Genomic DNA, 26,624 nt, shown 5'->3' with positions numbered 1-26,624 from the left:
TTAATGAATTGAAAAAATTTGACCACCCAAAGCAAAAGTATATACAAAAACTCTGTGTTCTATGTACAATCCATCAGATAGTTTGATAAAGAATAAGCTAATGTAAGTACTCTTATCATCAGCACCACCGTCTTGCTCCATCTTGACAACTGCCCTGTATAGCTCCATTTTTTTCTCCTGCAAATAAATCATGTAAGATAACCCGTCCGTGATAATAAAAAGAATGTACCACTAGGGGTACGACATTCAACTGATTCTATTTTTCCACACTACTTTCTCTCTTTCATCAACTATCTATCCCACTAGGCCTAAAAACTATAAAATAATTTCGTCCTTGTTATTAATTGTCCACAAATTTATATGTGGTGAAAGGTACCTATAAATAAAAAAACGTGGCTTCTTCAATAGTTAACTTGGAAGCTGCATCTCCAGCTTGTTTGTAATTCTCTTCATATTTCTTAGCCTGGGACTCAGCCTAGATTCATGTAGTATTCATCAAGCCAAGACAGTAACTTAAGATTAATACAAATATGTGCTTAGGCTCAAGTATCCTACAGCATACCTCACGTTTATCAGCATATGCCCTTTCTGTGATCTCATTACGGCAATTGTCACATCTGCTCTTGTACAAAAAACCTTATACCAAATGGAAAACAGATTAAAGCAAATATGAATCAGCATTCAAAAACTGAAAGTTTAAAACATCATTTTCTTATGCTAGTAGCTAGATATGAAAGTCTTACATTTTTTAGTCAAATGCCTTTTAAAAAATTCTGAGCCTACAGTAATATAAATTATCTTCTAAAAGTGTGGTCTAAATTTACACACGTAATAAATTCTTCCATGCCTCAGTTCCCTGTTCAACCAAATTTGGATCTTTATTTCCTCACCATTATGGTGCAAAAGAAGGAATGCTTTAATGCCTACCCAATCTCCTCAACAAAATGCCTTCTCTTTGGTTAAGTTGTCCCCCACCTTAAAACGGACAACAATGAAAACTAGAATACATGAACAATACAGTTTCTTCCTACAGACAGGACCTTCAATATAAACCAGAATATCCAAAAACAGTATCTTTCCAATCAAAGAATATGGATCATGAAATTGAGAAAATACTCGGCCAACGTGATGAACAAAATCTAACTTTATTCCATAACTAGTGCCTACCCAAATATTGTTTTCAAAAATCCTCATCTTTCTCTCAAACCTAGAAACCCCAACAAATTGCTGGCATACTGCACCCTCACAAAAGCCTTCATATCACCACCAAACTACTTATGTACCCTGCAGGAATTACCCAACTTACATTTCCTTCCCTACACAACCTCAGCCACACATATAAAGCTATAGGACAATGATAAAACACATGATCTGCACTTCCTCCCAAGTGTACTTGTCAATTCAAGTATCAACACTAATTCAGATCAGACACAAACATCCAATTGTTAAAAAATAAAAACATCTTTCACCACTGAAAAAAATCAGATATTAAGAAGTCTGCAGATTTTTTAAAAGCAACAAATGATTAGGACGTCCAAAAATCTATCACTCGTAGAACAATTATATTCAAACGCAAAAATTAAAACTACTGTAGAATGTTCAATATGCACAACCAATGACTTACAAGAAAGAAAGGGCAGAAATAAACATGAGGTGCTCACAAGTTCCTGCATTTTGACCCGGAAATATTCAAGTTTCTCTCTAGCATCCAAAATTTCTTTCTCCAGTTCTTCTACCTGCAAATAACAAACGGAATCACATCAAAAGGTTGAGGAAAAACAAGCTGAAAATGGAACAAAACTGCAATAAAGTATAATAAATGCTGTATCAAAAAGAAAGTATAATGAATGCCATCCACTAAAAACATGCGGAATGCCAATCATTAAAATTACTAATATCAAAGAACTGATTATGAACTTCAAAACCCTAACAGCCTCCCTACTTAAACTTGATCAAAATCTTTTCCATGGAAATGAGCGATATTAAGAGCAAAGTAAAACCCACGATCAAAAGAATTCCAAGTCTTTGGGATATTTGTTATGATTTGACATTTATCAGAATGTAACATGCACACAGCACTTTGCTGCTGAAGCTGAACAATTGGGGAAACATTAAAGTTCTAAATACCTTTTTATCCGCTTCGGTTGCTTCTTTGAACTTTGAATTCAGCGAGTTAACCTCCTCTGTACTCAGTTGATTTACAAGATGTTTCTCCCATTCTGGTACACTGGGTTTCTGCTGATTGGCCCGCTGCCTTTCCACAGCATAGAGAAGGAGCAACTGGCTTCGGTGGCCTTCCCCCAGCTGGGGGCACCATGTGCCGAGAACCAGGACCAGGCATCGGTTGCTGTTGTTGAAAGCCTTTTAAAGTGAAAAATTGTGAACGTAAATGTCAGCGGCTGTTTTAGTTTGGTTGAAATTCCTGGGTGTTTTCAACATCTTGACAAGCTTACTCATCTTAATCTTGGAGGCTGCACCAGCCTCAAGTATCTTCCAAAGATGCCAGGAAAGATTCAATACTTGGGTTTACAAGAAAGTGGTATAAAGGTGTTGCCTGAATCAGTGTGGTCTAACGAAAACATTTCTTACTTGAATATAACTCTTTGCAAAGACCTTGAGAAACTTCCAAATAACTGTTGTAAGCTGAAATTCTCTGGTAGTTTTGGTCAAGATGGCTGCATAACTCGTGCGAGTTTTCTTGAATATAACTAAATTATCATTGGTTCGTTGCGGCAGTCTTGTGAGTTTACCAATCCACATTTGGAAGTTGAAATATCTCAAGGAACTCAATCTCGATGGGTGCTCTGTACTTGAACATTTCCCAGAGATCTTGGAGCCAATGGAACATTTGGTGTCTCTTAGTTTGCGATGGACAGCTGTACAAAAGCTTCCTTCGTCATTTGGAAATCTAATTGGGCTTCAAAATTTAGACCTTCGTAGCTGCGAGCACCTTAAGGTTATCCCAACAAGCATCTACCGTTTAACCAACTTAAACGTCTCTACTTGTATGACTGTCCGGAACTTGAAAAATTGCCTTTCACCTACACCGGTTTTCGCTCTTTAGAAGAACTAGATCTCAGCGACAGCGGTATATTGGAAATCCCTAATGGTCTCGTTTGCTCAACCTCATTGAAACGCATATATCTGTCCGGAACCAAGATTAGGAGCATACCTGCAAGCATCAAACGAGCTTCTCGGTTGTCTGAACTCAACTTAGTCGGCTGCAAGCAGCTTCAATCTTTGCCAGAGCTCCAAATGCTATGTAATGTTCGAGCTCAAGGCTGCAAGGCGCTGAAGACACAGGCAAGTTCAAGGACAGCACTCACTTGTCCGTGCAAGAAATAAGATTGACAAACAGGCAAGGCTCTTATTATTTTAGTATTGTTTATAAATTATAAAGCGCAATGTTATAGACAAGTGTGTAATATCATGTTTGTTATCTTTGAACAAGTCCAGCGGCATCTTGGCATTCGCCTTTATAACATGAACTTAGACATTAATTAATACGTCAAGCTCAGGACAAAGTAAATATCTCATGACCAAGCGCGATAGTTTAAACATTCGACACTACAAAAATTTGCAATGGTTCGATGGCTGAACTGCAATGAGCGAAAAATAGGAATGGGCCAATTGGACTACCACGGGCAAAACACAGTGTTCTTGTTTGAACAAATAAAAGATCAGCAGAACATATTTTATTAAGGGGGTAAAATATTACAGCAAATTAAGGTCGAAAAAAGAAAGGCACAGCCCCAGTTTAATAATACAATCATCAAATTTGTAACGATAAAACTATAGGGGTCTTTGCTTCAATATGACAAGGAACATTCCAAAATTACGGAGAAAAATTATAAGCTAAAGGAAAAAAGAATGAAGACAATGCGAGATGCATACACAAAGAAATGAAATACAAAAGACACATTACAAGCACAGAGATTTCAAGCATAAAACATGGCCAAGGCCCGTAACACTCATGATAGAAAGGCTTGGAACGGCGAATAGCAGACACAAAAACGAAGCCGAGCAACTACCTAACTAAAATGCACTCCAATGATCAGAGTCTTTTCTCGGAGTCTCCAATGACGTCCGGAAAGGCCCTGAAGACCCAAATGGGTCCGAGTCTCTTCTTGGAGTTTGACCGTCGAATGATGTCCTAAACAGAGAGGACCCAAATGCGTCCGAGTCTCCTCTTGAAGTTTGACTGTCAAATGATGTCCTAAACGGCGCCGCTGAAGACCCGAAAAAATCTGATTCTCTTCTCGGAGTTTGACTGTCCAGTGACGTCCGAAATGGACCTGAAGATCCGAAGGGGTCCGAGTCTCTTCTTGGAGTTTGACTGTCCAGCGATGACCTAAATGGCGCCGAAGAGCCAAAAGGGTCTGGGATGTCATCAAATGTTGGAAAACCATTACCCTGATCAAAATCTCTACTGCTGCGCATAGAATCAAATCTTCCGAGTGTTTCTGGTTGAGGAAAAAATCCAGTATCTTGTGTGCTTCTGAACGAATCATACCTAGAGAAGGTGTCAAATGAAGGTTCTGAGCTATCCTTGTACCTTGGCGGTGAATACCCTGAATTAAAGGCTGAGAGTGGTGTGCTAGGAACAGAATCGTCGAAAGTAAAAGGGCGGCTCTTTTGGGAAAAGCCACCTCCTTGTGATGACCCAGTCCTGATAGGGTTGAGGCCGAACTCCCCAGGGCCAGAAAAGTAGTGATCCTTATTACTCTCCAGATCCATGTCCTACATCAGACACGATTAAGAGCAGTTACAGCACAATCCAGCATGCCAGCAATAACAACAAATATAAAACCACAAAAACAAAAAGCTTGAAAGTGCTATGTAACCGACATGCTATTAGAAAAGAAAGCGGATTCACTGGAACCTAGAATCCATGCCTACTTGGAAGGTGCAAAATAATGGAAACTTTCCATCGGCTACAAAATGTTAACAAGAAGTGTTTCTAACATGACAATGAATGCTAGTTTTTAAACTTGAAATTTAACTTTCTTTTTTCCAGTCACTATTTTTAACAATGATTAATACATTGTTAACCTGGAAACTGTCAATATTCGAAAAGTGTGTGCAATATGGCACCATCTCTTGTCAATGTCAAGTTGTCAACACAAAAAAATCTTGACTAAGATTAACCAAGATCTAAGGCTTAAATCAGAGTCCCCTTCAATGTGCAATTAATTGCACCAAGAACAATCCCGCAACCCCTTCTTTTTATATCTACAGTGAACCAAAACTAAAATCAGGAAACTCGGTTTCGCCATACTTGGTTGAAAGACCCATACTACTAACTGATTTGCATGATGAAACCATCAGAATGGTGATAGAAACTATTCAAATAATGTTACAATTCCCAGAACCATCTTTAATAACTAAACAACTCAGCAAGCATTAGGACACTTAAGGCAAACTCTTAAAACAAGGATAAGTGGTCACCACCACAAACAACTAGGTGGTATTAACAGCAATCATGGAGCAATATCCAGTCAGAATAAACATAAGGTCAAACAATTGAGTTCTAATAAATAAATACTGAATGCACTCTAAAATACAAAAACAAAAAAAAATAGAAAATATAAAAAAAAAATTAAAAAAAAATTACTGAATGTACAATATCGGCTTACCTTGGTGGTACTAACTGCATTGAAACCCCACACCGAGTCCACATCATCATTATTGTCAAACGTCCCCCATGCTGGTTCATCGGAACCTTTGTCGCCAGAATATATAGACCCAGCACCCGCATGATCATGACTGAGCATGAAAGTTTAGAATATCAACAATTTTGCACCTATCAGGGTGAAATAGGTAGAAATCGAGAACTATACCTTTGAGATTCCTTATTACGGGGTGAGGCATCTGCATCTGTTGTCTTTCCATAGTTAGAATCTGAAAATTCTCTAGATGGGCTTCCAACAGTACTGCTGGCAAATGGACTGTTCGGAGCACTTTTTGCTGACTCGTCCTCATTTTTATCATATGCTGCTCCATTTTCAACAACCTTGGCATCTGTACTTTGAGGCTTTTCTGACTTAACATCAACTTTAAGTGAAGAAGCAGTTGTTGGACTCTCAACTTGGGGAGCTTTTTCTTTCTGAACTGATGATGATTTCTGTTTTGGAGGTGCCAAGACATTTGACACATCAAGAGTGAGCTCCTTGACGCAAGTGAATCCTGACAATTAAACTTCTGAATCAATCACCTCGAATAGTTAAAACTCCTAAACAGGTTGGCATACCACAACCAGACGACAAAAACTACAAAAAGTAGGCAATATGATCCATTTACCAAAAGGTGAAAAGGTAAAAGGAATCTTAAGTGCTACAAGAAGTTTATTATCTCAGAGACAATACTGGACCTATAATAACTCATTTTTGGCAATACCTTCGTCTTCAAATTTATCCCAATCCTCATCCCAGTCAGCAGCTCCTTCTTGGATGCCAGGTTGCCAGCCTATATGAAAATAAAATAAAATTTCAGATCACAAAATGCAACATAGTACAAATACCGTAGCAGTGAACAATAACAAAAAAGAAAATGACACATTCATGAAAGCTACATAGAATACGAATATTGATAATCAAACAAACCAGAGTGATTAGGAAAAGATTACAATAGTGAAAATAAGGGTTTCTGTGTAGGATATTGATAATTTAGCAACAGAATGACTTTCGGCTTCTAGAAAGGCAATGCTATTAATAAATTGAAATAATTTGACTACCCAGAGCAAAAGTATATACAAAAACAGTGTGTTCTATGTACAATCCATCAGATAGTTTGATAAAGAATAAGCTAATGTAAGTACTCTTATGATTATCTGTAGTATACTTAGATTCCCAAGAAATTAGCTAAGAGATCAACTTACCAAAGGGAAGCTCAGTTAATGTTGTAGGCTTTCCGCGTAAACCATACTTCTTGCAGCGCTCATTGAGAGTTTTCACAAGCCCATCAAGATCTAATTGGATGTGATCAACACGATCCTGAAAATTTCAGTTGAAAATGATCTTAGACAAGTTGAGCAAAGATATTTTTTAAACAGCAAGGTTGTGCAAAGGTACCTGAAGCGTGCCATCACCATCACCTTCTTGCTCCATCTTGACTATTGCCCTGTATAGCTCCATTTTCTTCTCCTGCATATAAATCACATAAGATAATCAGTCCACTGATAATAAAAAGAATACACTGCTAGGGGTATGACCATTCAACTGATTCTATTTTCCCACACTACTTTCCCTGTCATCAGCCATCTATCCCAACAAGCCTAAAAACTATAAAACAATTCTCTTCGTTTCTCCAAAAAGTAAAACGTCCTACTCATACTTGTTTATTAATTTTGATTGGCACTTATCTCATAAAAAATAAAAGCACACCATCTCACATCACATGTACAGGCAATTATGACTCAGATCTAACAAAACAAACAGCAAGCATTTGACACCTTGATCTTCGAATGAGCAAAAGCAAATACACGACATGGGGTCACTAATTGTCCACAAATTTATATGTGGTGAAAGGTACCTGTAAATCACGAAACGTGGCTTCTTCAATAGTCAACTTGGAAGCTACATCTCCAGCTTGTTTGTATTTCTCTTCATATTTCTTGGCCAGGGACTCAGCCTAGATTCATGTTATATTCATTGAGCCAAGACAGTAGGTAAAGATTGATGCAAATACGTGCTTAGTCTCAAGTATCCAACAGCATACCTCACGTCTATCAGCAGATGCCCTTTCTGTGATCTCATTGAGGCGATTGTCACATCTGCTCTTGTACAAAACCTTATACCAATAAGAAAATATATTACAGCAAATATAACAAGGTATACATCATAGTTTCAACGCCACACCCTATATATGTGAGACTTAAAATAAAGCACCAGCATTCACAATTATGCAGAATCAGCATTCAAAAACTAAAAGTTAAAAACATCATTTCCTTATGCTAGTAGCTAGATAAAAAATTATTACATTTTTGAGTCGAATGCCTTCTAAAATATTCCGAGCCTAAAGGAAGATAAACTTATCTTGTAAGAATAATTTACAACAACAACAACAAAGCCTTTTCCCACTAAGTGGGGTCGGCTATATGAATCCTAGAACGCCATTGCGCTCGGTTTTGTGTCATGTCCTCCGTTAGATCCAAGTAGTCTAAGTCTTTTCTTAGAGTCTCTTCCAAAGTTTTCCTAGGTCTTCCTCTACCCCTTCGGCCCTGAACCTCTGTCCCGTAGTCACATCTTCGAACCGGAGCGTCAGTCGGCCTTCTTTGCACATGTCCAAATCACCGGAGCCGATTTTCTCTCATCTTTCCTACAATTTCGGCTACTCCTACTTTACCTCGGATATCCTCATTCCCAATCTTATCCTTTCTCGTGTGCCCACACATCCCACGAAGCATCCTCATCTCCGCTACACCCATTTTGTGTACGTGTTGATGCTTCACCGCCCAACATTCTGTGCCATACAACATCGCTGGCCTTATTGCCGTCCTATAAAATTTTCCCTTGAGCTTCAGTGGCCTACGACGGTCACACAACACGCCGGATGCACTCTTACACTTCATCCATCCAGCTCGTATTCTATGGTTGAGATCTCCATCTAATTCTCCGTTCTCTTGCAAGATAGATCCTAGGTAGCGAAAACGGTCGCTTTTTGTGATCTTCGCTAGATTGCTCCGGTCATTAGTGTGGATAAGTATATAAATGGATAGAGATAGGAAAGCAAACACAAGATGTACGTGGTTCACCCAGATTGGCTACGTCCACGGAATAGAAGAGTTCTCATTAATTGTGAAGGGTTTACACAAGTACATAGGTTCAAGCTCTCCTTTAGTGAGTACAAGTGAATGATTTAGTACAAATGACATTAGGAAATATTGTGGGAGAATGATCTCGTAATCACGAAACTTCTAAGTATCGGAGTGTGGTGTCGTCTTGACTTGCCTTATCTGTCTCATAGGTAGATGTGGCATCTTCTCTGGAAGTACTCTTCCTCCATCCAGGGGTGGTATCTTTACCTGGTGGAGATGCACAAGGTAATGTATCAATTTCACTTGAAGCTTACTTGTAGTTTCAGGATTGGTCAAGCGCGATACAAACCATGTAGTAGGAGTCCCCCAAGTCGTCGAGCTAGGGGGTCTGCTGAAAGAGGTGACAGACAAGGTAAGCAATCAGAGCTCCGACTGATTGTTCACCTTCTCCCCATCTTGCAGCAGCATGAAGGATAAAGAGAAGAAAAATGAGAAGAGATGATATGAGATACTTTTGCTTTGCTTTTGAAGAAGTAACTTTCCACAGGCTTATTCTTGAACTGAGCTGGAGGGTTTTCTGGTTTCCTTCAGAGTATAAGGCCGACTGAAGAATTTGAGGGTCAAAACAAGTCCATCAAATCTAGAGTACGTTCCACCCTGCTGATATGGGATACTTTTGCTTTTGACAGAGTAATGGATGTATCGGCACGTGTGCTGTTACGCTTGTCTCCACATGCTTCCTTGTATCCTTCGCACTTGCCCTATCTGTTCCTCAAGCAGATGCGGAATCTTCCCTGGAAACATAAGATGTTGAAGATGAGTACTCGAGAGCAATGCCAGGTAAGTAATCAGGTAAGGGTTCCAGGCAGTCAGTTCCTGGCTGGAAGCTTGATTCCAAGTGCTGACTGATTGCTCTCTTTCTCCTTGTCTTGCAGGTAAAAACAAGGCCAAAGGAAAAGACAGGGAAAAAGCATGATATGGGATACTCTTGCTTTTAACCCTGATGATATGAGATATTCTTGCTCTAGTATAGCTTGTTTGCAGAGGTATTATCGGGGGGAAAGAAAGCTGAATATTTCGAAAGGCTTCGTTGGGAGTGCCCTCTCAGATATGATGAAGGGTTGAGCATTTTTGCAGGTGTGCTTGTCCGTTGGGGATGGAGGTCGACATATATAGGAGTCTCCCTAACAACAAGTAGTAATGCTATTCCTTTACCCTGCTTGGTCATAGCACGGTAGTGGGAGCTGCCAGTTTCACATGTTTTAACTCTGTCAGAGCACTTTGAAAAAGTGGTCTGTGGTATCTGGCTCTCGAGATTCGGAGAACGATGCCTCTTCGATTTTTGAGAAAGCAATCATGCTGGGGGTCTGGCTCTCGAGATTCGGAAAGCAGTGTCTCTTCGATTTTTGAGGAAGTAATCATGTTGGGAGTCTGGCTCTCGAGATTCGGAAGGCGGTGCCTCTTCGATTTTGGAGCAAGCAATCCTGTTGGGAGTGTTGTCTCGAATGTGAGTAAAGGTTGGGCATGTTTGCTAGTCTACCTTGCCACGAAGCACAAAGGTTGACACACAGGGACTTTCCAATTATCCAGCAATGGTACTGTTCCTTTACCCTATCTTCGCTTTTGAGAAAGTAGTCATGTTGGGAGTCTGGCTCTCGAGATTCGGAGGACAGTGCCTCTTCGATTTTGGAGCAAGCAATCTTGTTGGGAGTGTTTTCTCGAATGTGAGTAAAGGTTGGGCATGTTTGCTAGTCTACCTTGCCACGAAGCACAGAGGTTGACACACAGGGACTTTCCAATTATCCAGCAGTGGTACTGTTCCTTTACCCTTGTGGGTAATAATATGGTAGCTAGACCTTCAAAATTTATGTGTCTAAACTTTGTTAGTGCTGTTTCTTTGCTATTCTTTTACCTTTCTTGGTCAGAGCGATGTAGTGGGAGCTGCAAGCTTCACGTGCTCAACTTTGGCAGAGAACTTTGGCAAAGTTATCTGTGGTACCCATGAGCTATTGTTGCGTGTGGGAAGTGAGTGATTGAACAGTAAGATTCATGTGCTTTCTACTTCACCAGAAGTCTTCGACAGAATGCCCATAATTTCTGCAAAGCTGAGTGTGCGTGTGACAGGTGCTGACAAGGCTAGAAAAGTAGGTGCCTCTTCGATTTCTGAGATCGGCCCTCGTGGTCTCTGAGCAGCCCAGCTTTTGAGAAAGCGAGCGCCTCTTCGATTGATTCGGAGAACGATGCCTCATCGATTTTTGAGAAAGCAATCATGCTGGGGGTCTGGCTCTCGAAGATTCGGGGAGCAGTGTCTCTTCGATTTTTGAGAAAGTAATCATGTTGGGAGTCTGGCTCTCGAGATTCGGAAGGCGGTGCCTCTTCGATTTTGGAGCAAGCAATCTTGTTGGGAATGTTTTCTCGAATGTGAGTAAAGGTTGGGCATGTTTGCTAGTCTACCTTGCCACGAAGCACAGAGGTTGACACACAGGGACTTTCCAATTATCCAGCAATGGTACTGTTCCTTTACCCTCTCTTCGATTTTTAAGAAAGTAGTCATGTTGGGAGTCTGGCTCTCGAGATTCAGAGGACGGTGCCTCTTCGATTTTGGAGCAAGCAATCTTATTGGGAGTGTTTTCTCGAATGTGAGTAAAGGTTGGGCATGTTTGCTAGTCGACCTTGCCACGAAGCACAGAGGTTGACACACAGGGACTTTCCAATTATCCAGCAGTGGTACTGTTCCTTTACCCTTGTGGGTAATAATATGGTAGCTAGACCTTCAAAATTTATGGGTCTAAACTTTGTTAGTGCTGTTTCTTTGCTATTCTTTTACCCTTCTTGGTCAGAGCGATGTAGTGGGAGCTGCAAGCTTCACGTGCTCAACTTTGGCAGAGAACTTTGGCAAAGTTATCTGTGGTACCCATGAGCTATTGTTGCGTGTGGGAAGTGGGTGATTGAACAGTAAGATTCATGTGTTTTCTACTTCCCCAAAAGTCTTCGACAGAATGCCCATAATTTCCGCAAAGCTGTGTGCGTGTGACAGGTGCTGACAAGGCTGGAAAAGTAGGTGCCTCTTCGATTTCTGAGATCGGCCCTCGTGGTCTCTGGGGAGCCCAGCTTTTGAGAAAGCGAGCGCCTCTTCGATTTCTGAGATCGGCCTTCGTGGTCTTTGAGCAGCCCAACTTTTGAGAAAGCAAACGCCTTTTCGATTTCTGAGATCAACCCTCGTGATCTCTAAGCAGCCCAGCTTTTGAGAAAGCAAACGCCTCTTCGATTTCTGAGCAGGCGCCTCTTCGATTTCTGAAGCTCCGTCGAGTGCAGATTTTTATAGGGGCTGGCATTAAGTTCCAAAGCACACTTGAATCTCCACCAGTAGAAGCTTCATTCTTGCACTTCTAAGATCTTGATTTGTCCGACCTCTTCTCTCTTCAACACCTTTGAAAATGTATGACCCCTCCGACCGTCGTTTTGACTTGAACCTTGTTGAAGAGGCAGCCCGCCTTCTCCAGACAACATATGGCGCCCATCCTTCGTCTCCCCTACTGGTCCTCTTACCGTTGGGGATTCCGTGATGAAGAATGATATGACCGCTGCGATGGTGGCCAGGAACATTCTCACTCCCAAAGATAACAGACTACTTTCCAAACGGTCTGATGAGTTAGCTGTTAAGGATTCGCTGGCTCTCAGTGTTCAGTGTGCAGGTTCTGTGTCTAATATGGCCCAACGCCTATTTGCTCGAACCCGCCAAGTTGAATCATTGGCGGCTGAAGTGATGAGTCTCAAACAGGAGATTAGAGGGCTCAAGCATGAGAATAAACAGTTGCACCGGCTCGCACATGACTATGCTACAAACATGAAGAGGAAGCTTGACCAGATGAAGGAAACTGATGGTTAGGTTTTACTTGATCATCAGAGATTTGTGGGTTTGTTCCAAAAGCATTTATTGCCTTCGTCTTCTGGGGCTGTACCGCGTAATGAAGCTCTGAATGATCAACCTCTGATGCCTCCTCCTTCTAGGGTTCTGTCCAGTACTGAGGCTCCAAATGATCCCCCTCCGGTGCCTTCTCTTTCTGGGGCTCTACCGACTGCTGAGACTTCTCCTAAGCAACCTTTGTGAAGGCTCCCTCTTGTGTGTTTATTTTGACTCATGTATATGTACATATTTGTAGCTTATCGGGGATATCAATAAATAAGCTTTCCTTCATTTCAACGTATTGTGTTAAATACACCAAAGCCTTATTCGCTAAGTTCTTTGAATTTTCTTTTGTTGAAGCTTGTATGTTGAAGCTTTCTGAGTGGAGCATGTAGGTTGGGGTAGTGTTCCCTTAATTTCCCGAGTGAGGAAAACTTCTCGGTTGGAGACTTGGAAAATCCAAGTCACTGAGTGGGATCGGCTATATGAATCTTAGAACGCCATTGTGCTCGATCCTGTGTCATGTCCTTCGTTAGATCCAAGTACTCTTAAGTCTTTTCTTAGAGTCTCTTCCAAAGTTTTCCTAGGTCTTCCTCTACCCCTTCGGCCCTGAACCTCTGTCCCATAGTCGCATCTTCTAATCGGATCGTCAGTAGGCCTTCTTTGCACATGTCCAAACCACCGTAACCGATTTTCTCTCATATTTCCTTCAATTTCGGCTACTCCTACTTTACCCCGGATATCCTCATTCCTAATCTTATCCTTTCTCGTGTGCCCACACATCCAACGAAGCATCCTCATCTCCGCTACACCCATTTTGTGTACGTGTTGATGTTTCACCGCCCAACATTCTGTGCCATACAGCATCGCCGGCCTTATTGCCGTCCTATAAAATTTTCCCTTGAGCTTCAGTGGCATACGGCGGTCACACAACACGCCGGATGCACTCTTCCACTTCATCCATCCAGCTTGTATTCTATGGTTGAGATCTCCATCTAATTCTCCGTTCTTTTGCAAGATAGATCCTAGGTAACGAAAACGGTCGCTCTTTGGTATTTCTTGATCTCCGATCCTCACCCCTAACTCGTTTTGGCCTCCATTTGCACTGAACTTGCACTCCATATATTCTGTCTTTGATCGGCTTAGGCGAAGACCTTTAGATTCCAACACTTCTCTCCAAAGGTTAAGCTTTGCATTTACCCCTTCCTGAGTTTCATCTATCAACACTATATCGTCTGCGAAAAGCATACACCAAGGAATATCATCTTGAATATGTCCTGTTAACTCATCCATTACCAACGCAAAAAGGTAAGGACTTAAGGATGAGCCTTGATGTAATCCTACAGTTATGGGAAAGCTTTCGGTTTGTCCTTCATGAGTTCTTACGGCAGTCTTTGCTCCTTCATACATATCCTTTATAGCTTGGATATATGCTACTCGTACTCCTTTCTTCTCTAAAATCCTCCAAAGAATGTCTCTTGGGACCCTATCATACGCTTTTTCCAAATCTATAAAGACCATGTGTAAATCCTTTTTCCCATCTCTATATCTTTCCATCAATCTTCGTAAGAGATAGATTGCCTCCATGGTTGAGCGCCCTGGCATGAACCCGAATTGGTTGTCCGAAACCCGTGTCTCTTGCCTCAATCTATGCTCAATGACTTTCTCCCAGAGCTTCATTGTATGACTCATTAGCTTAATACCCCTATAGTTCATGCAATTTTGTACGTCGCCCTTATTCTTGTAGATAGGCACCAAAGTGCTCGTTCGCCACTCATTTGGCATCTTCTTCGTTTTCAAAATCCTATTGAAAAGGTCAGTGAGCCATGTTATACCTGTCTCTCCCAAAAGTTTCCACACTTCGATTGGTATATTGTCTGGGCCTATTGCTTTTTTATGCTTCATCTTCTTCAAAGCTACAACCACTTCTTCCTTCCGGATTCGACGATAAAAATAGTAGTTTCTACACTCTTCTGAGTTACTCAACTCCCCTAAAGAAGCACTCATTTCATGTCCTTCATTGAAAAGATTATGAAAATAACCTCTCCATCTGTCTTTAACCGCGTTCTCTGTAGCAAGAACCTTTCCATCCTCATCCTTGATGCACCTCACTTGGTTTAGGTCCCTTATCTTCTTTTCCCTTGCTCTAGATAGTTTATAGATATCCAACTCTCCTTCTTTGGTATCTAGTCGTTTATACATATCGTCGTAAGCCGGTAACTTAGCTTCTCTGACAGCTTTCTTCGCCTCTTGCTTCGCTTTTCTATACCTTTCACCATTTTCATCGGTCCTCTCCTTGTATAAGGCTTTACAACATTCCTTCTTAGCCTTCACCTTTGTTTGTACCTCCTCATTCCACCACCAAGATTCCTTTTGGTGTGGGGCCAAGCCCTTGGACTCTCCTAATACCTCTTTTGCTACTTTTCGGATACAACTAGCCATGGAATCCCACATTTGGCTAGCTTCCCCCTCTCTATCCCACACACATTGGGTGATTACCTTCTCTTTGAAAATGACTTGTTTTTCTTCTTTTAGATTCCACCATCTAGTCCTTGGGCACTTCCAAGTCTTGTTCTTTTGTCTTACTCTTTTGATATGTACATCCATCACCAACAAGCGATGTTGATTAGCCACGCTCTCTCCTGGTATAACTTTGCAATCCTTACAAGTTATACGATCCCCTTTCCTCATTAGAAGAAAATCTATTTGTGTTTTTGACGACCCACTCTTGTAGGTGATCACATGTTCTTCTCTCTTCTTAAAGAATATTCCCAACCCCCAGTTCCCCGTTCAACCAAATTGGATCTTTATTTCATCACCATTGTGGTGCATACAAAGGAATGCTTTAATTGCCTACCAAAGCTCCTCAACACAATTTTATTCAAACAGTGCAATCTCTTCGGCTAAGTTGTCCCCATCTTAAAACGGACAACAATGAAAAATAGACTACATGAACAATACAATTTCTTCCTACATACAGGAACTTCAACATAGAATATCCAAAAACAGCATCTTTCCAATCAAAGAACATGGCTAAGAAATATAGATCATGAAATTGAGAAAATACTAAGCCAATGTGGTGAAAAAAATCTAACTTTATTCAATAACTACTCCTTGCCCAAATATATAGTTTTCCAAAACCCTCATGTTTCTCTCAAACCAAGAAACCCCCAATAAATTGCTGGCATACTGCACCCTCACAAAAGCCTTCATATCACCACCAAACTACATATGTACCCTGCAGGAATTACCCAGCTTACATTTCCTTCCCTACACAATCTCAGCCACACATATAAAGCTAGAGGACAATGATAAAACACATGATCTGCACCTTCTCTCAAGAGTACTTGTCAATTCAAGACTCAATACTAATTCAGACCACAAACATCCAATTGTTCAAAAAAAGCATCTTAAACCACTGCAAAGATCAAATAGTAAGAAGTCTGCAGATTATTTAAAAGCAACAAAGGATTAGGACGTCCAAAAATCTATCAATCGAGAACAATTATATTCAAACGCAAAAATTAAAACTACTGTAGAATGTTCAATATGCACAACCAATGGCATAAAGAAAGAAAGGGCAGAAAAGAACACGAGATACTCACAAGTTCCTGCATTTTGACCCGGAAGTATTCAATTTTCTCTCTAGCATCCAAAATTTCTTTCTCCAGTTCTTCTACCTGCAAAGAACAAATGGAAACGTTGAGGAAAAACAAGCTGAACATGGAACAAAACAGCAATAAAGTATAATAAATGCTGTATCAAAAAGAAAGTATAATGAATGCCATGCACTAAAAAATTGTGGAATGCCAATTGTGGAATGCCAATCATTAAAATTACTAATATCAATGAACTGATCATGAACTTCAAAACCCTAAAAGCCTCCCTACTTAAACTTGATCAAAATCTTTCCCATGGAAATGAGCGATATTAAGAGCAAATCAAAGCTCACAATCACAAGAATTCCAAGTCTTTGGGATATTTGTTATGATTTGACATTTATCGGAATGTAACATGCACACATCACTTTGCTGCTGAAGCTGAAAAAATTGGGGAAACATTAAAGTTCTAAGTACCTTTTTATCAGCTTCGGTTGCTTCTTTGAACTTTGAATTCAACGAGTTAACCTCCTCTGTACTCAGTTGATTTACAAGATGTTTCTCCAATTCTGGTACTCTGGGCTTCTGCTGATTGGCCAGCTGCCTTTCCACAGCATGAGAAGGAGCAACTGGCTTCGGTGGCCTTCCTCCAGCTGGGGGCGCCATGTGCCAAGCACCAGGACCAGGCATCGGTTGCTGTTGTTGAAAGCCTTTGAAAGTGAAAAATAAGAAACTATTCTCCATCAAGGAAAGACGTATGGTTTCAAAAAAAAAAAAAAAAAAAGCGATTTGTTTTATGGATGAATACCAGATGCAGGTCTCCAGGCTATATTGCCAGCATTGGAGTAATTATTTGCAGGTTGAAAAATATTGGATAAATCAAACATAACATTGCTTGGTAGCACTGCTGGAAGAGGGCGTCCCTCCCTAAACCGCTCCATCAAATATAGCGCAACACAAAACTCCCTGACAGAAAGCATGCTATCGTTATCCTGATCGGATAAATCCCACACCTGCTTTAAAACCTCTGACAGATGTAAACAAAGCATAAAGTTAAGAGTGGGGGAACTTATAGCTTCCAAAAGTTATGTTTGTGGTCATACTATATAGGTGCATAACTGTAACTATGGACAGTGTCCATGCCTGCACTATCAGCTCAAAGAAGTGCACTATATGAGCTTTTAACACACCCTGAAATTTCACATGCAATAACGATGTTCTCTTTCAAGATAATGTGGCATGATAGGTAGTATTTATGGATTTTGTATGTCAATTGTCCAGAAAAAAATTACTCCGATTTCCAAAAATAATTTTATATCTACCAAAATATCTATGGCATCAAGTAAGTTTTACATCAATATACAAACACATCACAACGGTTGATGAGATGCAAGCTAAAAGATGCTTGATCTAGCCTGTTATGTTCAGGAATTCAGGCTAAGTGTCACCAACTAAACATTGCCAATCCACCACCCGGAAGAGGAAACATAAACAACTTTAACTTGAGGATACAGATAGTACATGTTTTGCAAAGATGCATCAGTTTAGTTACAAGCTAACATAGAAGAGAAACAAACAAAAGAAAAGAGCTTCAATAACCACATGGCACCTGTGCCTGTAAAACGCAAGCTAAAAGATGACTTCAAAGAAAATAATACTACCTCTTGGTAGGCCCCATTTCAGGAATAGGTCGTGGGCTTGTTCACCAGTGATTTTCCCATCTCTATCTGTGTCAACTTTCACAAAAATATTGGCGTACTTTTGAACATCAGTTTGAATCATCCTAGGCCATGACATATGGGACTGACTAGAAGCAGAGTTCCCAGCTCCAGGTGATACTCGACTAGCACTAGTCTGAGCTGAGACCTGGTTGTTTGCTTTTGCAAATGATTGGGACGGCTGAGGCTCCCCACCAACCTGTGTACTTGGGCTAGCTGAAGACTGGGTCCCAGCAGATACTGGCACAATGGTTGATGAGACGGGTACACTGCCAAGAGGAAAATTCTGCTTTGGGTGAGATGGGGTTGCAGAAAACACATCGACTCCAATAGATGAGTTGGGAGCAAAGCCATTCCCAGATATATTTGATGGTTTGGAATCCTTAGTCGGTGGTCCTGGTGGTCTGATCCCAGAACCTGCCTGTGGCCTAGGTGGTAGGGAAGCTGTTGGTCCTGATGTTGCCTGCCCAAATACATCTTGTATTGCAGAAGGAGCGATCCATTTGTTTACAACCTGCGAGGGTATCCCGGTCGTTGATCCACTTGCCCTTCCACCAACCCAATCATTCGACACGCTTGAATTTTGTGGTTGAGGACCACCCACTGAACCTCCACTGGGAAAGCCTGGGGCAGCAGCACCCTGTGTGGGTTGGGAGTCAGAACTAGATGGAGGCACTGGAGGCCTAATTGACTTTCCATCTTGAGAAATGAAATTTTGCTGGTTCACATTCACACTTGGAGGTAATCCCCTGAACCCAAGATTCTGGGAGGATGTTGGAGTAACAGCACCACCCTGAGTCGCTGTTGGAGCAGAATTAAACTGAGATCGTATTTGTGGTCCCCTGAACTCAAAATCTTGGGAGGCTGTTGGAGTGACAGCACCACCCTGAGTGGCAGGTGCTGCTCCAAAAGAACTATACTGAGGTGTTACTTGCGGTCCCCTGAACCCAAGATTTTGCGAGGACGTCGGAGTGACAGCACCACCCTGAGTGGCAGGTGCTGCTGCAGCAGAATTGAACTGAGGGGCAGGAGTCGCTGCAAGATTTATCTTGGGTGCAGGTATTTTAGCTGCAGCCGGGCCATATAATGCTGCCTTCACCATTTCTGGCGTAAGTTCTCTCTTACTTTGTGCCACAGTGACAAGTCTAAGGGCATTGTAAAACTCTGCCCGACCAAGGAATCCAGTCTGCCTCTGGTCTGCATGTGCCCATATCTGCCAATAAACATAAGCAACCAATATAAATTAGAACAGATCCAAACTTCTGTTACAAAAAGATAATGAGAAAGTGCATTCATATAATCAATATTTAACATATTATGCCCCCGGTTATCATTTTATACGGAAATTCCTTCAGCAAACCAAATATACAGCTTCAAGAACCTATTTGTCGATATGATCATGACCTAAGAACATTTCCCTTGTATGCTACAATCCTAACTGTTCCGTAGTCATCTTATGCTGCAGGTTTTCACTACTACATTATTGTAATGTAATAAACAACCCTTGGTCAATCCCTGGGTCATATAACACATTTCTAAAAACTCTCTACCTCACTACTGTAGTATAAATCCTTCACTCACACGGCATAAAATCTCTGCTTAGATCAGAGAATTACGACATCCCGAGCTGACATTAACCACTTCAACTACAATTAGACTAAAAATTCAAAATCAATCTGATTTGGAACGCATTTCCACCAGCATCAAATCCCGATCAACCACTATTATTACACAAATATAATCATACACACTACAATACGCATCCCATTATACACACACTACAATACACATCCAATTATACATATATATACAAGCATATACAAATATATATATAGAGAGAGAGAGAGAGAGAGAGAGAGTACCTGCGCAAGGACCTGTTTGGGGAGACCGGAGCCCTGGAAGAAAGCGACGGCTTCATTGCCACTAATCCGGCCATCGCGGTCCAAGTCTGCTCGTCGGAAATACGCATCGAAGAGATCCACATTCGCAGATTGGTTCTGAGCCGACGCCATCGCCACAGTCGGATTGCGATTCGCGGAAGATCAGACCATGGAATCAATCGTGAGGAGCGCCGGGAAGAATCAGAAAACCACGAATTCGGAGGACCAAGACTCCGAAGCCTTAGAAAACGACGACGTATTCTTCTCCGATTAGGAGGAAAATAGGAAGACGACGGAGACGCTGAGAGATGCCAATAGTTTGAGGTAAAAAGACGGTCGCGTTAATCGATTTTTCCTTTTGATTTTTTGTGACAAAAATGGTACTGTATTTGTTGTGATATTTCAAAACTACCACTGATTCTAAAGAGCCCGGCCCATTAAGTATTACCAATGAAAATTCCTCAAACACAAAAAAAAGGTTGATGATTAGATCCGATGACGGCCTTGTTGGGAAGACCATTTTCCAAGTTACTTCGTATCGTGGAGGAGATGTCATTTTCATGTTCCATGGGACATATTTTCTTGGGTCAACAATCCATAGCAAATTGGCTTTCTCATCATCTGTGTAGATACCATATTGCCTAGTCATCAACAACATCGATGACACGTTATCAACGTTTTCGCTTTTTTTTTTCTTTTTGAATGTAAAAAAGAAAAAGAGTGCAAGAGGGTAAAATGAAATGCGAAGATCATTTCCCACATACATTAGTGAGAGTAAAGGGTAAAACAAAACAAAAGTTGCACGAACCATTGAAACATGTTAAATTACACTAGTTCGAGTTGTTTGCTTTAGGTTTTATATACTAAAATACTACAATTTTGGACTAAACCAAACTAAATCGCAATTAGTCTAGTTCAGTTTTTTTTTTTTTTTTTAATGTTATCATTTTCAATAAAATGTTTCATTCCACACATTGATATCAACCATTTAGTACCAAAAACTAAAAATCTCGTTCCCATTTCATTGTATCTCTCCCTAAATCTCTTCATCTTCAATAGAAGGAAGTTTTCGCAACTTTTTTTTCATTTACGGATTGAAGTTCCCTAAATCTCTCCCATCGTTAAGCACGAATGAAAAGATCCAATAAATACGTTCATGGAACTATTAAAATTTCCTACTTAGAGTAATTAGAAGGAACCAAACATTTCTGATACATCAAGTTCTCTTTGATATATCATATATGTCAGCTAATACAAAATGTTTACTTAGTTAGGAGATTTACCAAACACTATAAATCAATAGCACATCTAGTATTATATCTTTTTTGTTCATTTTAAACAGTCGCGTCTATTTTACATAAAATATACCAAATACTATGACATAGGTTTTTTCGCTTTTTTTTTTTTTTTTTTTTGCAAAAAAACACTTTATTATTTTATTTCATATCTGCTTATTCTTATATCATAACAAAAATAGTTTTTTTTTTTTTTCAAAGCATAGTAGTACCAAACTAGCTATCAAGCGATCAATAATTGATTAGCCAGCGAACAATGGGCCACATGGGTTTTTATCTTTCAAAATAGGCCTTACTTTTAGCTAATAAAAGCCCAATTGCCTAGGCCTCTCAAAGCATTTAGTTCAAATCAGAATTAGAAGCAGACGACAACGTGACGATGTCCATATTTTCTTATGGCACATACCATGTCATGTCACAACAAAAACGACACAAAAGACATAGTTTTCCTTTTACAACTAAACGACACTAGACATCTCACACGCCTGTCGTTGTCCTTATTCCTTTGTTTTTGGCTGCACAAATCACATCATGACACCTAAGCATCCCGTTGTCCATTTTGGTGTGCCACACGGCTGCATTTCTCTTGAGCATCAAAAGACAAAGACAACACCAAATTTCCATTTCATACCGTATAAAGTTGGGATAATGCTAAGGAGATTATCTTAAAATTCTTTTGTAAATTATATAACGCGATTATTGATAATTGAAATATTATTTAAGTATTTATTAATATGCTTATTTTATTAGTGACACATTAGATGATTTATAAATATAATTTAAAAAATTAATTAGCCTAGCATTATTCTTAAAGTTGAGTCTGTGGCCAATCATGTAGAAAGCAACGAGAACATTATGATGAAAGTGAAATTTGATGAAAGGGTGCCAGTGCTCTTTCAATTTTCAGCATACTCAATCCTCATCGTAATGAGACACAACACGATCGTGTTGGACCATTGGTGTTGGGTAATGTAACGAGCTTGTGTCAAAGAATTGTCGATCGAATCAATGCTAAATACAAGGTTAAAGATTAATACAACTCCTAGGTTAAATTGAAGATTATACAGGTGGAGAATCGGGCACAAATGTGTTGAATGCTACTTTCAACCAAACATGAACAGTGTCGTGGGGTATGGTGAGTGGACACGAACGAAGATGGTTCGTGATGTGTAGAAGATTACCAGACCAGAGGTGATTTTTCAAGGACAGTGAATGTGTGCTAGAAAGAGTAGGGAAAAAAGGCAAGCCACGGCTATGATGGGAAGCTCTTCTATTCAAGCCCGCGAGAGTGGCAGTGATGGGCACGAGATGCATAGGTCGCCACAAACTGATGGGCCTCAACTTCTGATTAGTGATGGCCTGACTCAGAGGCAAGCTAGGCAATCTATTGGTGTGATTGGGTCAACCATGCTTAATGCTAAAACTGAAATCTCAGGGATAAGGCCTACTATTCCCAACCTACCTGCTTTGCAACATTCACTGCCGGAATTAGTTGAGGGAGGTACCAAGAATAACCATCTTAGTGCTGTCTTAGGGAAGCTGGGAATGAAGCGGGCAGTCGAGGGGCCGAGGGCCAACTCTAGGGAGTATAACAAGAGGGTAAAGGGTGGGGGTAGGGGGTAGTAGCTTGGGTAGTGGAATGAGGAAAGGTTAGAGGCGATCGACAAGGGGGCTAACTATTAAAGAGGGAGGCATCATAGCATGTGTACACCCGTTGAGGAGGAAGATCTTTTGGAAGTCCCAATCCAGAAGGTAGATGACTGGAACCGAAAGGCTACTGAAGTCAATGAATCAAAATATGGTGGTGGCGGTTGGCCCGAAACAACCGCAAAATCGCCATGATTTTTCTGATGTGGAACTACCGTGGTCTTGGGTCGGACACAGTGGTTTGGGCCTTCCATAGGCTGATTAGGTAGTATAGATCCTCTGTGGTTTTTCTTTCAGAAACCAAAATGAAACACCACAAGATTGAAGGTGTGCAGAGAATGATGGGTTATCAGGAAGGATTTGATGTTCCCCTTATAGGCGCTGCAGGAGGCTGAGTCTATGGTGGAATGGCATGATTGAGGTTAATATACTCAACTCGTCAAAGAATCTGATTCACTGTTCCTGGATGTATAGTAACCCTTATAGGGCTCAGAAGGGGGATTTTTGGAGATGGATCTCACGGGAATTGGAATCGGTGGATAGGCCGTGGTTCTGTAGAGGAAACCTGAATGAAATTCTATAGGACTTCAAGAAGGAATGTGGGTCTCAAGGATTGTTTTCATGACCGCGGTACCTGCAGGAATTCATGGACAACATGAAGCTTATTGATCTGGGATTCACGGGTCCTAAGTTCACTTGGCGGGGAACTCGTAACAATTTTCTTGTTTAAGACAGACTGGATAGGGGGATTAGTTAATGGTGCTTGGTAAGCCCGGCTTCGCACCACCGTCGCGCATGGCACGGTCTGACACGTCCCAACCCCGATATTCTCTAAATACCCGGATAGGCAAGTGATGGCCGACACATGAGGGTAACGAAAGCCATTTATTGATTACAAGAGTAATGATTAGGAGGAAAATTTCATGAATAAACATTATAATCTAGAAGTAATAAACAAAGTTTAAGGAAATGTCTAGGGTGCATAGAACACAATCTAAAACATGATCATAAAAGGAAAGATCATTACAGGATATCACACAAGTGGGTGATAGATTGCTACTGGTAGGGGAATGCCTCGTACGTTATGTCGTAGTCCTCGTTTCTAAGACCTGAATGGGGGGCGCAAAACAAAGTTGAGTGGACCAAGTTCATATATACACTAATAATAAAATAGTTATCAAGATACTAACCCCCACAGTTTATATAAAGAAAACTATTAGCATACTAAGTTATAAGTTTAATGAAAATCCTAGCATGCCAAAAATATCTCAAGAGACATATCATGAAACACAAAATATCAAACGTCTCATAAATCGTCTCTTAGCGTAATGTTCTACTAGTAAGATCACTGAATTAAATATATCTCCCGGCCCTATACCATCACTGTGATCTCTGCATCCGTAGCCAGAGATTACCAACTCCCGACCTAATGCCTGCTCTGTGTCCCTCAGCCCGTAGCTAGGGATTATTTCTCCCGGCCTAACTGCCAACACCAAAATCCTCGCCCCAGGCGGTATAGTGTCCACTAGGTACGCACAAATAGTTACGCCTTTATAACCACTTCATAGTATAAAGTCATTCATCGTCTATACTATAAATAGGGGTTTCTAAAACATGTTCTAGCATCATATCGTCATCCATTAGATAGTCTACCAGTTCATGGTTTTTATAGAAAATACGATGTTTTAAAAATATAGCTCAATATAGGCCAACAATTAAATGCTCACAAAAAACGAGATGATAAACAACATATTTCATAAACATGCTTAACATAAAAATCAGTTCATAGCTCGTAAGGCATGCATTTCATTTATGCAATTAAACTATGAAATTATGCAAATTTTAGAAAGGGTTCACTCACAGATACTCCTTAGTAGTAGAGTTGTGTGGATAAGGATTACGAATTCCCTCACTAGCAACTTCACCTAAGCACAAAAATGTAATAAATAAATAAAAGGATTTTCTAAAGGATTTGGACTTGAACTAAATTAAATAAAGGATTTGGGTTGAATGGGTTAAGGTCTAATGGGTTTTAGGATCCTAAGGTTTTTGGGTTAAAAGGGTTTAGGGTGAAGAAGGGTGGTTTGGGCTTAAACCCAAACCCACACTTACATACACACGCACTGAACACACACACACGGCCCTGCACACACATAGTACACAAACACACACCTGCACACACAACATACACACACACCCACACGTGCACAACACACGCACACACCCACACGTGCACAACACACGCACACACTCACACAACACACACACGCACATACAGCCCAAAACACACACACGAGGCCCATGCAGGGCACGACCCACATCACACATACACACACACACTCCACACACATTCACGGCCCAAGCAGGGCATGGCCTGCAGGCCAATTAACCAAAAAAGGAAATGGGCCGATTCAATTAAGGGCTAAGGCCCGTGGGTTTGAGAAAGCATGATGGCCTGGGTGGCTTGGGTGCAAATCGGGGAAGAACACCGAAGCTGTTGTAGCTCCGGTCGACGTGAACGTGCAAACTACTACCAAAACCAATTACTAAAATGAAGAGGGAAGAGAGTGGAGTATTTTCCATACCCTAGCTTCGCCTTGAATGGCCATGAGAGCTCTGAAAAACCCTTGAAGGTCACGAGTTCGTCGGAAAATATGGGTGAAATTCCCCCGAGCCGTTCCCGTCCTCAAAACCTTGGAAGAACAACAAAATTTTCATCACACAACGCCCAGCAACCACAATGGTAATTTAAAAAGGTAATTGAACTTACCTAGTCGGAAGAAATGGAGAAATCCGTCGGAGGTGCCTTCTTTGGGTTCCCCGACTTTGCTATGACGGAGAGAGAGAGAGAAAGAGGTGGTGCCAGGAAAATGATGAAAATGATCTATAATGGAGTTGCATGCAGATTTCCCAGGGGTTAGTCACGGTGCAGGGACAGAAATGGAGAGAAGAGAGATCCCGTGAGAGAGAGAGATGTATGAGAGGGAGACTCGGGCAGAGGGGAAAAAGAAGAGAGTTGAGGACCTGCCACGTTGCAGTTTAAGAGAGGTATGGAATCTAGATCAACAGCTAGGATTAAAAGAGAATAAAGGATTAAATTGATAAATTTAAAAATGTTCTAAGGAAAAATAGAAATAAAGGGGAAATATGGGGGGTGGTTGTAACACGGTCTGTGCCTCTGATCATTCTCCCATAATTATTAATTCGGACCCTGGTGACATGCAGGGTAAACACATGTTCAAGTTCGATGCTTTCTGGTGTAAGGAGTCAGGGTGCAAGGAAGCTATCGAGAGAAGTTGGAACTTGGAATTTGAGGGTACGTAGTTAAATAAGTGGCATAGGAAAATCCAAGCTACCAAAAGAAATTTGAAGATGTGGAGTGCAGTTTCTTTCAGAGGCCGGAAAATTAGATTACCTCCATTTCTGACCATTTGGGGATGCTTCAGATGAATTGGGGGGTAAATATGGATGAGATTAAGGTAACCATAGAGAAGATTAACAAACTTGAGGAGCAAGAGGAGCAATTTTGGCATTAAATGTCACGCGTTCGATGGTTACAAGTGGGGGACGCTAATACTGCTTTCTTCCATCAATCTACGATACAACGTCGGCGTTCTAACCACATTGGCAGACTCCAAAACGCTAGCGGGAATTAGACAGATAACCTCCTTGGTATCCGGCATGTGGTTGTTTTCTACGGAGGGGAGTCACCGGTAGGGGTACATTCTGGAGTGTGTTGACCCAATTGTAACACTTGAGATGAATGATGCGTTAAGGAAGCCTGTGAAGGAGATGGAGATCAGAAAGGCTTTGGCACAGATGG

At 40.9% G+C, this 26,624-nt stretch overlaps 2 protein-coding genes across 22 annotated transcripts in view; one reads left to right on the top strand and one right to left on the bottom strand.

The window, feature by feature from the left end:
• LOC126621286 (disease resistance protein RUN1-like) overlaps positions 1-3,450 on the top strand; it is a 34,586-nt gene extending 31,136 nt beyond the window's left edge. The window contains exon 5 of the mRNA XM_050289708.1: positions 3,042-3,450. Coding sequence (XP_050145665.1) covers positions 3,042-3,345 — 304 coding nt within the window. The 3' untranslated portion in view covers positions 3,346-3,450. The remainder of the gene's footprint in view (positions 1-3,041) is intronic.
• Positions 1-20,203, bottom strand: part of LOC126621284 (uncharacterized) — a 47,099-nt gene extending 26,896 nt beyond the window's left edge. For 3 of the 21 annotated variants that reach the window (XM_050289695.1, XM_050289698.1, XM_050289701.1), the window contains exons 1-13: positions 19,842-20,197; positions 17,923-19,192; positions 17,070-17,288; positions 16,739-16,971; positions 16,268-16,342; positions 7,717-7,788; positions 7,531-7,629; positions 7,071-7,142; positions 6,878-6,992; positions 6,397-6,465; positions 5,841-6,186; positions 5,637-5,766; positions 4,556-4,740 (exon numbers count right to left, since the gene is read on the bottom strand). In XM_050289695.1, coding sequence (XP_050145652.1) covers positions 4,556-4,740; positions 5,637-5,766; positions 5,841-6,186; positions 6,397-6,465; positions 6,878-6,992; positions 7,071-7,142; positions 7,531-7,629; positions 7,717-7,788; positions 16,268-16,342; positions 16,739-16,971; positions 17,070-17,288; positions 17,923-19,192; positions 19,842-19,991 — 3,035 coding nt within the window. In that variant the 5' untranslated portion in view covers positions 19,992-20,197. Of the gene's footprint in view, positions 1-159; positions 178-3,171; positions 3,292-3,680; positions 4,741-5,623; positions 5,767-5,840; positions 6,187-6,370; positions 6,466-6,877; positions 6,993-7,070; positions 7,143-7,530; positions 7,630-7,716; positions 7,789-16,267; positions 16,343-16,738; positions 16,972-17,069; positions 17,289-17,922; positions 19,193-19,841 lie in introns of those variants that run through there. The other 18 variants (XM_050289692.1, XM_050289690.1, XM_050289694.1 and 15 more) reach the window with 18 other exon arrangements.
• Between the last annotated feature and the right edge of the window lie 6,421 nt (positions 20,204-26,624).

This window comes from Malus sylvestris, chromosome 5, assembly GCF_916048215.2.
Source record: "Malus sylvestris chromosome 5, drMalSylv7.2, whole genome shotgun sequence".
Lineage (NCBI taxonomy): Eukaryota > Viridiplantae > Streptophyta > Magnoliopsida > Rosales > Rosaceae > Malus > Malus sylvestris.
This window is presented reverse-complemented; position numbering and strand designations above follow the sequence as displayed.